This window comes from Mauremys mutica, chromosome 1 (assembly GCF_020497125.1).
Source record: "Mauremys mutica isolate MM-2020 ecotype Southern chromosome 1, ASM2049712v1, whole genome shotgun sequence".
Taxonomy (NCBI): Eukaryota; Metazoa; Chordata; order Testudines; family Geoemydidae; genus Mauremys; species Mauremys mutica.
This window is the reverse complement of record NC_059072.1, coordinates 367,526,389-367,538,774: the sequence shown is the minus strand read 5'-3', so window position 1 is coordinate 367,538,774 and position 12,386 is coordinate 367,526,389. Positions and strand designations below refer to the sequence as shown.

Here is a 12,386-nt window from a genome sequence, read left to right as displayed (position 1 = left end):
GTACTCAAGGCTCTTCAAATTTCTGCAAAAGTGTGTAATAACCTGCTCCCTCTGCCTGCCTGAGGCTCTGTCTCCACCACAGACCTTACAGCAGCACTGCTGTACCGCTGAAGATGCACCGCTGTAAGGTCTCCCGAATGGCCGCTCTATGTCTATGGGAGAGCGCTCTCCTACAGATATCATTAAACTACCCCAATGAGCATTTTCTGCTCACGTAGCGCTCACCACACTGGTGCTTTTGTTGTTTTTTTCACACTCCTGACCGACAAATGTTTTATTGACAAAAGTGCTAGTATAGACAAAGCCTGAGTTGCATGCTAGTAAAGACACCCACTGCCTCAAGTCCTGCAATGTTTAAGAAGATTTCAGTTTCTTCTGGTCTTCTTTCTTCTGGTCTTAGCTTAATTTGATTGATAGGCTCCTTGGGGCAGAGGTTATTTCTCCTTCTGCATTTGCAAAAAGCCCAGCACAAGGGGCCCTGAACTGGAGCGGGGCCACAATAAATAACTGATGGAGTAGGGAGTGGAGAATATTGACCTGGTAATGTTGTGTGGGAGTTTTACTAGTTTACTGTCTGCATTGGTGCTGGATGGTGATGGGATATCAGGCGTGACTTCACTTGAGGGATGATACGAGAGCATGTAACCTGAGCCCAGGAGGGGTTGGGCCCAGGTGACACCTTCTGCCTAGGAACTGGACAAGGCTGGAGGAGGAGCCAGGGGGTGTGGTTGGGGGGGGGAGACTGCTGGAGGAGGTTTCAGTTTGGAGCTGTCTTGGGAAATGGAGGGAATGGGGTCTCCCTATCCTCCAATATGGACCTGACTGAGGGGTCCTGTTTTCTGTACCTACAAACTCTGGTTTGGACTGTGTTCCTGTCATCTAATAAACCTTCTGTTTTACTGGCTGGCTGAGAGTCACAGTAAATTGCAGGAAGTGTAGGGGGTGCACCCTGACTCCCCCACATTCCATGAGAATAATAAACAAAATAATCCAGGCAAATCCTAGGTAACCTGCTTTGATCTGTTTGTTATGATTTATAATCACTTAAAACTTATCCTTGTGTAGTTAATAAACCTGCTTCATGCTTTATCTTAACCAGTTTTTTGTTTGTTTTTTTGAGTGAAGTGTTCGGGTATCTTAGCTCTGGAAACAGAGACTGTTGCATATCTTCCCCAAATCGAGTGGGGGAGCAGTTTGTTTAATGAGTTTGCATCCTTGCAGATCCCTGGGCAGGGCAAGACGGTATAATTCTGGGTTTACACTCCAGTAAGGGTGCAAGGCTGTGGAGCTGGGAAATTGACTGGGGCCTTCATTGCTGGTCCATCAGTGGCTTAGCTAAAGCACTCAGGTAACTCGGTACAGTGTGTGGCACTCTCTCATTTTCCTTAGCTCTCTACCTCAACTTGCTTTTCTCCTGTGGTGCAGACCAGAATGTATTCATTTTGGGATATTCACCACAGTTACATACTTTCAGCACAGCTTGTACAAAGTTGGTTATGTGAGGTGCCAAAGGAAAAGTTATGATTTGCTTCATATGATTATCCTATTTATATGCACGAATAATGTTTGTATCTGAAATTATTAATATTGACTATGTACCTATATTTCAAATGTGTTTGCTCCTGTGATAACTCCACTAGGTAGTTTACGTCTAACCTAGCCAGCAAATTGTGAAGGGACTAATCAAGTTGATATTCAATGAACACAATGGGCCATGGAGGAAGCTTATCCCTGCTTAATGGACATTCTTGTGGACTTTCTAGCCAGAATAGGGTAATGGCCCGTATTACGATTCATTGAAGCATGCAAGAGCATTTGACCAGCTCATGTGACCATTGACTCCATCTTGTGCCTGAACTTTTCCACTAGCTGGATAGCATCTACCTTGGCCTGTAGGGGGTTTATGGTTCCTCGACCCACCTGGTGCCCCAGGTAAGTCACTCTGTTTTGACCTATTTGACACTTTTTAGCCTTAACAGTTAGTCCTGCCTGCCTGATGTGCTCGAAGCCTTTTTCCAGGTGCTCCAGATGTTCTGCCCATGAATCGGAAAAAATGACCACATCATCAAGGTAGGCAACTGCAGATTCTCCCAATCCTGCTAGGAGACCATTTACAAGTCTTTGGAAGGTGGCGGGTGCATTTCGCAGCCCAAAAGGAAGCACATTAAATTCATACACCCCTGCATGGGTGATGAAGGCTGACCTTTCATTGGCGGGTTCAACTAGTGGTACTTGCCAGTAGCCCTTGGTTAAGTCTAAGGTAGAGATGAACTGGGCACGTCCCAGTTTCTTCAATAGCTCATCGGTGCGTGGCATTGGATAGTTGTCGGGGCGAGTTACAGCATTCAGCTTACGGTAGTCCACGCAAAAGCGTATTTCCCCATCTGGATTGGGAACTAGAACCACTGGAGATGCCCATGCACTGTTAGAGGGGTGGATTATACCCATCTGTAGCATGTCCTGGATCTCCTGTTTTATAGCAGTTTGGGCATGAGGTGACACCCAGTAGGGTGGGGTTCTAATTGGGTGAGCATTACCTGTGTCAATGGAGTGGTATGCCCATTCAGTCCATCCTGGGGTAGCTGAGAACATTGGCACAAAGCTAGTGCACAGCTCTTTGTTCTGTTGTCACTGCAGACGTCCAAGGGTCGCAGAGAGGTTCACGTCTTCCACGCCACCGTCACTTTTTCCGTCGTAGTAGACATCTTCAGGCCACTCCGCGTCATCTGTTCCCTGGGCTGTCAACTGGGAAACCTTTAATTCTCTGGAATAAAAGGGCTTAAGAGAATTAACATGGTATACCTTAGGCTTTATATTGGAGGTTGGGAATGCTATGAGATAGGTAACAGCTCCTAGGCGCTCCTGGACCATGAATGGTCCTTCCCACAATGCTTCCATTTTATGGGCCTGGAGCACCTTCAAGACCATGACTTGGTCTCCTACTTTGAAGGACCATTCTCTGGAATGTTTATTATACCAGGCCTTTCGCTCTTCCTGAGCGTCCTTTAGGTTTTCTTTAGCAAGGGCTAAAGAGTGTTGGAGGGTGCTTTGTAGGTTGCTTACAAAGTCTAGAATGTTAGTTCCTGGAGAAGGCGTAAACCCCTCCCATTGCTGCTTCACCAACTGTAATGGTCCCTTAACCTCGTGGCCATACACAAGTTCAAATGGTGAAAACCCTAAACTGGGATGTGGTACAGCCCTGTAGGCAAAAAGCAACTGCTGCAACACTAGGTCCCAATCATTGGGGTGTTCAGTTATGAATTTACGTATCATGGCCCCCAAAGTTCCATTAAACCTCTCCACCAGGCCATTGGTTTGATGGTGGTAAGGGGTGGCAATCAAGTGATTCACTCCATGAGCTTCCCACAGGTTTTTCATGGTCCCTGCCAGGAAATTAGTTCCTAAATCTGTAAGGATGTCGGAGGGCCAACCTACCCTGGCATAAATGTCTGCTAAGGCCTGGCACACACTTTTAGCCCTGGTGTTGCTTAGAGCTACTGCTTTTGGCCATCGGGTAACAAAATTCATGAAGGTCAGTATGTTTGCAAGCGCTGGAGTCAGTGCTGGCAACGGTTCTGGTGCCGGTTGCTTTGCCAGTTCCGGTTCTGGGACTGGATTCACTACATCTGTAGCATTCATGGGTAGAATATCCGGTTCTACCACCTCTGTCTGGGTCTCTGGTAACACAGACGGGGCCCTGGTGGACGGCTCAGGAGAGGGATGCGGGTGGAAGCTTGCTTGGTCTGGCTGTGGATGACCATTCCCACCCTCTTGGCTAGGTTCACATGGTTGGCCAAGTCTTCCCCCAGTAGCATGGGGATGGAATAATTGTCATAGACGGCAAAAGTCCACATTCCAGACCAGCCCTTGTACTGGACAGGCAACTCAGCTGTAGGCAAGTTTAAAGATTTTGACATGAACGGGTGAATGGTCTCTTGGGCCTCTGGGTTGATGAATTTGGGGTTCACTAAGGATTGGTGGATAACTGACACTTGTGCCCTGGTGTCTCTCCACACGATAACCTTCTTTCTGCCCACTCTCAAGGTTTCCCTTCGCTCCGAGGGTATTTGAGAGGCATCTGGGTCTGGGGATCTTCGGTGTGATTGTGGTGTAATGAACTGCACTCGGTTGGGGCTCTTGGGGCAGTGGGCCTCTTTACAATGTGGTAGGCGTGTCTGGTAAATGACACATCGGGTTTCCACCTTAGGGCTCTGAACTGCCGACAGGCATGCTCAGGTGTTAGCCCCATTCTGATTCTGGCCTTGGTTTGAAAAAGTTTATAATCATTCATGTGTTCCTTAGGCATTTCAGCCGCCACCTCTGCTAAGGGTCCACTGAGCTGTGGCCTCAGCTCTATCATGTACTGGTCTGTAGAGATGCTGTACCCAAGGCAGGCCCTTTCGAAATTTTCTAAGAAGGCCTCAGTATCATCACCTGCCTTGTAGGTGGGGAATTTTCTGGGATGGGAAGCAGTACCTGGAGAAGGGTTGTTAGGGTTGGCTGGTGCATCTTGCTTAGCCCTTGCTAAGTCCAGTTGATGCTTTCTCTCTCTCTCCCTCTCCTCCATCTCTTTTTCTTTCACCTCCATCTCTTTTTCTTTCACCTCCATAGCTCTTTTGTGGGCAGCCTCAGCCCTGGCCATCTGTCTGTCACGTTCCTTTTGGCTCTCCTCAGCCTGGAGTTTGGCTAATTCTAGCTGCTGTTGTATCTTTTTTTTTTCCTTGCCTGACATTTTCCCCCTGGTCTACATTAGCTATCTGGGGGGTGGGGGGGTGGGGAGGTGAACAGCTTGGAATCTTTGGTTACTGTAATGTGACTCTTTAGAAAAAAAACAAGTACAATAGGTTTTTGTGACTTGCCTTGGCAATGTTTATGACCCTCCAGTGATCACAGCTGGAGCTTCCCTTCTAACAAAAAGCCCTCTGTTAGAATCTCTTATCTGTTTGCCTTCAGGGTATCTCTCCTTCACTGCTTCCCCAGCATCTCAAAGGAGGGGAAAAAAATCTGGCTAAAAAATCCCTCACCGCTGCTCACCATGTCAAGGTTCCTTCCCCATTCTGAACTTAGGGTACAGATGTGGGGGACCTGCTACCAGCTTAACTACCAGCTTAGATCTGGTCTGGCTGCCACCACTCGCAAGCACTACTTTCCTTCCCTGGGTAGCCTTGAGAGATTTCACCAATTTCCTGGTGAACACAGATCCAAACCCCTTGGATCTTAAAACAAGGAGAAATTAGCCATCCCCTCTCTTTTCTCCCACCAACTCCAACCCCCTTGGTTCTAAAAACAAGGAAAAATCAATCAGGTTATTAAAAAAAAGGCTTTTAATTAAAGAAAAAAAAGGTAAAAGAAAACCCTCTGGGAGAGATTAGCATACCAGCTACTCTCATAGACAACAGATTCAAAACACAGAGGATGTTCCCCTGGGCAAAAACTTAATTACATCAATGAAAATACCCCAATACCCAATTTGATTCTTCCTCTAATTGCACAAGACAGGTTACAAAGAAATAAACATAAACCTATTTATTCCTTTCTAAAACTTTCTACTCTGATAGGAGGCTGGTTCCTTGATCTTTTTCACTTCGACTGAAACTGACTAAACAAAGGAAACTTCCCTCCTTCCTTTTGAAACATCCTGTTCACCCATTGGTTCCTCTGGTCAGGTGTCAGCTAGGCTAGGTGAACTTTTTAATCCTTTACAGGTAAAAGAGGCATTAACCCTTAACTGTCTGTTTATGACAGGCCCGTACTATGATTCATTGAAGCATGCAAGAGCATTTGACCAGCTCATGTGACCATTGACTCCATCTTGTGCCTGAACTTTTCCACTAGCTGTACTATTCTCCGTATGAGGAGAGATTAATAAGATTGGGACTTTTCAGCTTCAAAAAAAGATGACTAAGGGGAGATACGATTGAGGTTTATAAAATTGTGACTTGTGTAGAGAAAGTAGATAAAGAAGTGAAATATACTCCTTCTCATAACACAAGAACTAGGAGACACCATGGTATTCCCACAACTAAAATACTGCCTGCATATCTGATCATCACAACTCAAAAAGATATATTGGAATTGAAAAAGTTATAGAAAAATGCAAAAAGAATTATTAGGGATATGGATCAGCTTCAATATGAGGAGAGATTAATAGAAATGGGTCTTTGCAACTTGGGAAAGAGATGACTAAGGGCGTGGGGGAGATGAGAGAGGTATATAAAACCATGAATGGTGTGGAAAATGTAAATAAGGGAGTGTTATTTACTTCTCATAACACAAAAATTAGGGGTCACCCAATGAAATTAATTGCCAGTGGTTCAAAAGAAACAAAAGGAAGTATTTCTTCACACAACACACAGTCAACCTGTGAAGCTCTTTGCCATAAGGTGTTGTGAAGGCCAAGACTATTACAGTTTTCAAAAATAACTAAATGAATTCATGGAGGATCGATCCATCAATGACTATTAGCCAGGATGGGCAGGGATGATGTCCCTAGCGTCTGTTTGCTGGAGGCTGGGAAAGGGTGATGGAGAACAGATCACTTGATGAGTAACTGTTCTGTTCACTCCCTCTGAAGGATCTGACATTGATTATTGCACCCAAGAGCCATCTAATAATATTTCCTTTTCAGCTCTGAATTAACCGAATACTGCTCTTGATGGAAATCATTTGGTTACACTACTAACCTCTAATAAGCTGCCGGTAAACAGAGACTACTAAAGTCATTAACTTCTTCCAGTTCTTTAATAATACAAGTCTACATTTCAAGTGGTGAATCTGGGTCAATAGCCTGCAAGTTGCTTAACTCTTTCTGGCCATGTGTCACACAACCCCTTTTGCAAGGCCTGGGGCTGTTTGGTTTAGCGATCACGTGACCCGAACAGGAGAAACTGGAACCAGCGTTTGCCCAAGGGGGAGCCCTGGGAAGGGTGGGCTGAAGCAATTGGAGAGTCTGGGAGAGCCGAGCCGAAGCTAGTGTCAGGGCCTTGGTGCTTGGCGGGCAGGTTTCTGCTCCCAGAGGGAGGCACTAGAACGGAAGCGGCACTGCGAGAGTGGGCCCGGAAACCCAGAGCCAGAGGCAGGGCCTGAACAGTGCTGTGACTCCAAATCACAGGGGTCTTGGCCCCAAACACGCTCAGCCGGTGAATGTTTAGCTTCACGAGCTTGAGGAGCACAGTGACAGCAACCCTGGAGCTGCTACAGAGATGGGAAGGGGAGTGGGCCTGGCCTCTCTCTCTCTCTCTGTCTCTCTCTGTCTCTCTCTCTCTCTCTCTCTCTCTTTCTTTCCTGGTGCATTAGGTCCTGCTCTCTCTCTCTTTTGTAACTCACCCACACCCACACTTGCCTCCCTCTCTCTGTCACTTCTAAGTCCGTGGCCATTACCATCTAGCAGCCAGCAGCTGTGGTACCCTATAGGCTAGCCTGCTTGCTTGCCTACATATCTTTTCTTATACGTTTCTTATTTTCTAATGGGTTTGATTATTTGTTTTATTAATAAGTTTACAGATTTATATTATGGTATATTTCACCTGTAACACAAGGGACCTGGAGACCACACCCTGTATGTTGAGCTAAAGCAGGTAGCAGATATGAAAAGGTGTGGGGGAAAGTGCAACCAGAACCTCCTGTTGAAGTTGTGGAGGAGTTGGAATAGGGGCTGCAACCTTGTGCATTGTAGATAGGCATCTGCCAGGGTCCGCCTCATGCTGCAAAATGGGCAGGCATCTGGAATGGGGGTGAACTGGGCCACGTACATGCCTGTGCTCATGGCTCCGTGAAGGAGCCACCAACCGATATCCCCGGTGGGCAGTGGGACTGGGGTGGAGTACATTCTGGCCCACCGGGGTTCCTCACCCTCTGAAAGTGATACTAGGTCCCACCACTTGGTATCAGGGCAACTGAGGAAGTGAAGCATTTGGAGCATGAGCATGTAAAGTTGTTCCCTTGGTGGAATTCAGAAATGAAACGGCTGAAAGGCATGAAGCCAACTAAGGTTATGAAAGGGAGGAGGGTTGTGGGGACTCATGGGACATGAGCCCAATCAAGAATTACAGGGATCCTGGGGTGAGTGGTGGATGGGGAGCACCCTCTTGTAGGACCAGTTCAAGGAAAACCCAAGCAGTAGACAATAAGGTGTCCCCAACCTCCTGGAGTTTGTGCAGGGGGGTCTGAATTGTGAAGTGCCCCAGGTGAGCTCCAAGATGAAAGACGCCATCATGGCCACTAAATGGTAGGCTGAGAACTCGGCTGGCCAAATGCTGGAAGAATGGGCCCAGGCAAGATGGAAACAAAATATATCCATGTGGTCCAACCAGGAGTGGCATAACCTATCAACCTCTACCTGGACTTAGATAAAAATGGAATTGTCTTCCGGGAGACAGTGGCACCAGACATCCACCAGGGAGTTATGATTGATGATATCTCTGAGGATGCCTGCAGCAGCCAGGCTGCTCTTGATCCCTGAGCAATTCTGGTCCTCAAAGATGGTGTTAAAATTCAGGACCAGGCACTAGTGAGGATCCAAGGTGCCGAGAATAGCAATGCCTGTTGTGAGAAACACACCCACTCTGGGTCTGCATTTTGGGGTTAGACATTGAAGAGATTCAATGTCAGCACCTCCACACAGGCCTGAAGGTGCAGCAGATGACCTGGGATGACCTCGGAAACTCCCAGCATCTCAAGCTGTAGATCGAGAGACAACAAGGTGGCCACCCCATCTCAATGAGCACTGACGTGTCAAAAATATACCCAGTCCCCCACTCCAGTCACCAGCTAGTCTCGGTGGCTGGATCCTTGTGGGTTTCCTGCAGGCAAATCACAGAGTACCCTACATTACAAATGAAGGAGAACACCTGGCAACTCTGGAGCCCCACCCTAGAGCGTCTGGTGTTCAATGTTGAAAAGATGGTTGGCTTCATTATGAAGGCTGAGGAGGATCCTTGTGGGCAGGAGGATCCCCACCTGGCCTTGCAACAATCGCTGACCAACCTGAAAAGCTTGTCACAGAAGTTGTGGGCCCACTGGTAGACCAGGATGTCCTACCTCCCGGTTCCCCTCCATTCCTCCAAAACAGCCCTCATGGCCAAGAGGACAAGATGGAAGTCTCCCCAACACTGGAGAGGGAGCTTCACCTTACCCTCGAAATCACAGGTGTCCACCAGAAAACGGTGAAGCTCATCCCGCAGCACAGGGGGAACAGTGTCCTGTACCTCTTATGATCCTCTGGGCAAAGAGGGAGAAGACCACCATTGCAGTGACTGTACAGTTTGGGAAGTGGTAGTGGACCCATGATGACACACTGGCTGGGCCTCTGTTATGACCCTGTGGCCCACGGAGATTGGCAAAGAGAGAAAAGACAACTGGTGCAGCGACTTTACTGGTGGCACTGCATAGCATGTCTATATATCCAGAAAGGAAAAGGGAGGTGGAGGGAGGAGAGCAGCCCCTAAATGTTCAGAGAGGGGAGACAAAAAACCCACCCCCTGAGATTCCTTCAAGGACAGGGAAAATGAGACAACCCCTGGTCAGCAGCGGTATGGAAGATGGGGGGACAAAAATGAGTAGGGCTACTCTCCCGCCATCTACTCCCCCTGCTTCACAGGAATCACATTGCCATGTTCTGTTCATTCCCTCTGAAGCACCTGGCACTGGGCACTGTTAGGAAACAGGCTACTGGGCTACATGGACCATTGGTGTTACCCAGAACAGCCATTCTGATCTTCTTATTTAGGCCCCAGATGTATCTGCCTCCTGCTGCAACCCACTGTACCTCACCCCACTCCCAGAACTCAGATAGATCCCAGGTATGATAGAATCACTGAATCTCAGGGTTGGAAGGGACCTCAGGAGGTATCTAGTCCAACCCCCAGCTCAAAGCAGAACCAATCCCCAGCTAAATCATCCCAGTGAGGGCTTTGTCAGCCAGGAGTCCTGATGGAGTCTCTCTCTCCACAGAGTTAGTAACAAATTAAGAATAAACATTAAAATTTTAACACTAACCTGTGTCCCTTAAGTGACTTGCCATAAGAGGTGAGAACATATTGGTTTTAGAGATGACTATGTTGCAGTGGACAATGGGAAGGGAAGAGAGGATCAAGAGATGGGGGCAGGGCATTGGGGAGAAGACACACATCAGGGTCAAGACATGACAGAAGAGATGGGGTAAGATTGCAATTTCAGGGATGCAGCTATCAGCAATTAGAAAAGTGGCCACCCAGTGTAGTGTACACAGACTGATTCCCCAGTTCATCACATTGACACAGCACAGTAAGGACAGGGACGGGTTTAATGTCTCCAACTATACATACAATATGAATCCAGTGAGTGATTCAGGGAAGAGGCCCCGGCACCATGCACCAGGCAGCTCTGCACGGAGCTCAGTCTGAGAGCCAGAGCACAAGGAGAAAACGTTTAGGTCTCTTTATGTGTAAAGAGCCGGAGCAGCCTGTCCCGGATCTGTTTGGTCCTCATCCCATAGATGATGGGATGTAGCACGGGAGGCACCAGCAGGTACACACTGGCAAAGAGAACAAGGAAATGCACTGGCACATTTTGGCCAAACCGCTGCGTGAAAGAGGAGAAGAAATCTGGGATGTACAAAGCAAAGATGGCACAAAGATGAGAGATGCAGGTCCTGAAAGTTTTGAGCTGGGCATCCTTTGTGGGGAGGCGGAAGATGGCCCGGAGGATCAGAGTATAGGACACGGTGATAAAAAATACATCCAATCCGATTACAGAGAAAAGATGAAACAGGCCATAGTAACTACTGATGCTGATGTCAGAACAGGCTATCTTCAGCACAGCTATATGCCGACAATAGGAGTGGGGGATAATGTTGGTTCTACAATATGGCCACTGCCTTGCCAATAAGGGATAGGGTAATGTGAGTATGCCACTGCGCAGCACCAAGGCCAGGCCTATCTTGGTCACAACAGAGTTTGTCAGGATGGTGGAATGTCTCAGGGGATGGCAGATGGCCACGTAGCGATCAAAAGCCATGGCCATAAGGATTCCAGACTCCATCGCTGAGAAGCAGTGAATGAAGTACATCTGGGTGAGGCAGGCACTGAAATTGATCTCCCTGGAATTGAACCAGAAGATGCTCAGCATTTTGGGCAGGGTGGTTGTGGATGTGACCAGGTCGGTGACAGCCAGCATACAGAGGAAAAAGAACATGGGCTCATGGAGGCTCGTCTCCGTCTTTATAATGAACAGAATGGTGAAGTTCCCCAACACAGCTATGGCGTACATAGCACAGAAAGGAATGGAGATCCAGATATGGGCTGCCTCTAGGCCAGGAATGCCAAGTAAGATGAAGGTGGAGGGGTTAGTGAAGTTGGTTGTCTTGGAATCTGACATGGAGTAGGGGAGAAGGTTTCCAACTCTCAGTCATAAGAGTGTCTCCTGCATGAACGATGTTCCCTTGATTTTCTGTGTGTTCCCAGGATCCCAGGTGATGGTCACAGTAGAAATGCCTGAATGGATAGACAATGTTAATATGAGACACTACATGCACTAGTGGATGCTGTTCTTATGGGAGAAGCAGATTAATCACTATTCACACACTTTATTTATTATTATTCTGAGAAAAGAACTATGCACAATGACCCTACTAAATCCAATTCCATATTTTGTGGTGGTCTCTGCGTTAATCATTCCTACAGTTTGTAGTGAGGGAACCTTAAGAGGCACCAGCAGGAAATACAGCTGTGGATATTGGTTATCCATCATTGTTCCTTAATGCAATGAGAGCCAGGATAGGGAGTCCATGCTGTCGGAAGATTCCCATTCATCCAGTTGTTTGAAATCTGAGAGTGGAAAAAAACAGGGCAGGCACACCAAGTGATATGGAATATGTTGAAAGTGAAGCCCATGCAAACAAAATGTTTTAATACAGTCAAATGCAAAATGATCCTCTAGAAACAGGCAATGCAGACCCGACCCAGAGACTACAGCACTTTATTAGGGAATTCAAGGACCCTGAAAAGGATTTAGTGGTCATTGTGGACACCCAACTGATTGTGAGCTCCCAGTGGAACACTATAGCATAAGGGATGATATGGTCCTCGGATAAATAATCAGGGGAGTGGTGAGTTGGAGCAGGAGAAGGATTTTCCCTCTGCACATGGGATTGGTGAAACAAACTGCATCTAAACATTAAAAAGGTTGTAGAGCAGTTTTTAAACAAGGAGATGGGGGAAAGCCGACTGCTGCAGAGGAGCGTGTGGATCAGACACAGACTTCTCTTAGGGGAGAGTCTGATGATAGAGAATCTCCAGGAGCAGAGGACGGAAGAGTATAATGTAAGGGCCAGATCAGATGATAAACAGTCACATAAAAAAGAATCTGGCACATCAGAAAAGGGCAGACAAATAAACAGGGACAAGTTT

General features: G+C 47.2%; 1 protein-coding gene across 1 annotated transcript; it reads right to left on the bottom strand.

Annotated features, from left to right (window-relative positions):
* Positions 1-10,407: 10,407 nt before the first annotated feature.
* Positions 10,408-11,355, bottom strand: LOC123351417 (olfactory receptor 51E1-like). Its single transcript, XM_044990784.1, has one exon. The coding sequence runs from the start codon at positions 11,353-11,355 to the stop codon at positions 10,408-10,410; it is 948 nt and encodes a 315-aa protein (XP_044846719.1).
* Between the last annotated feature and the right edge of the window lie 1,031 nt (positions 11,356-12,386).

Bases quoted from the DNA above. Each gene is read 5' to 3' on its own strand.
- LOC123351417 (XM_044990784.1), bottom strand. From the start codon at position 11,355: ATGTCAGATTCCAAGACAACCAACTTCACTAACCCCTCCACCTTCATC.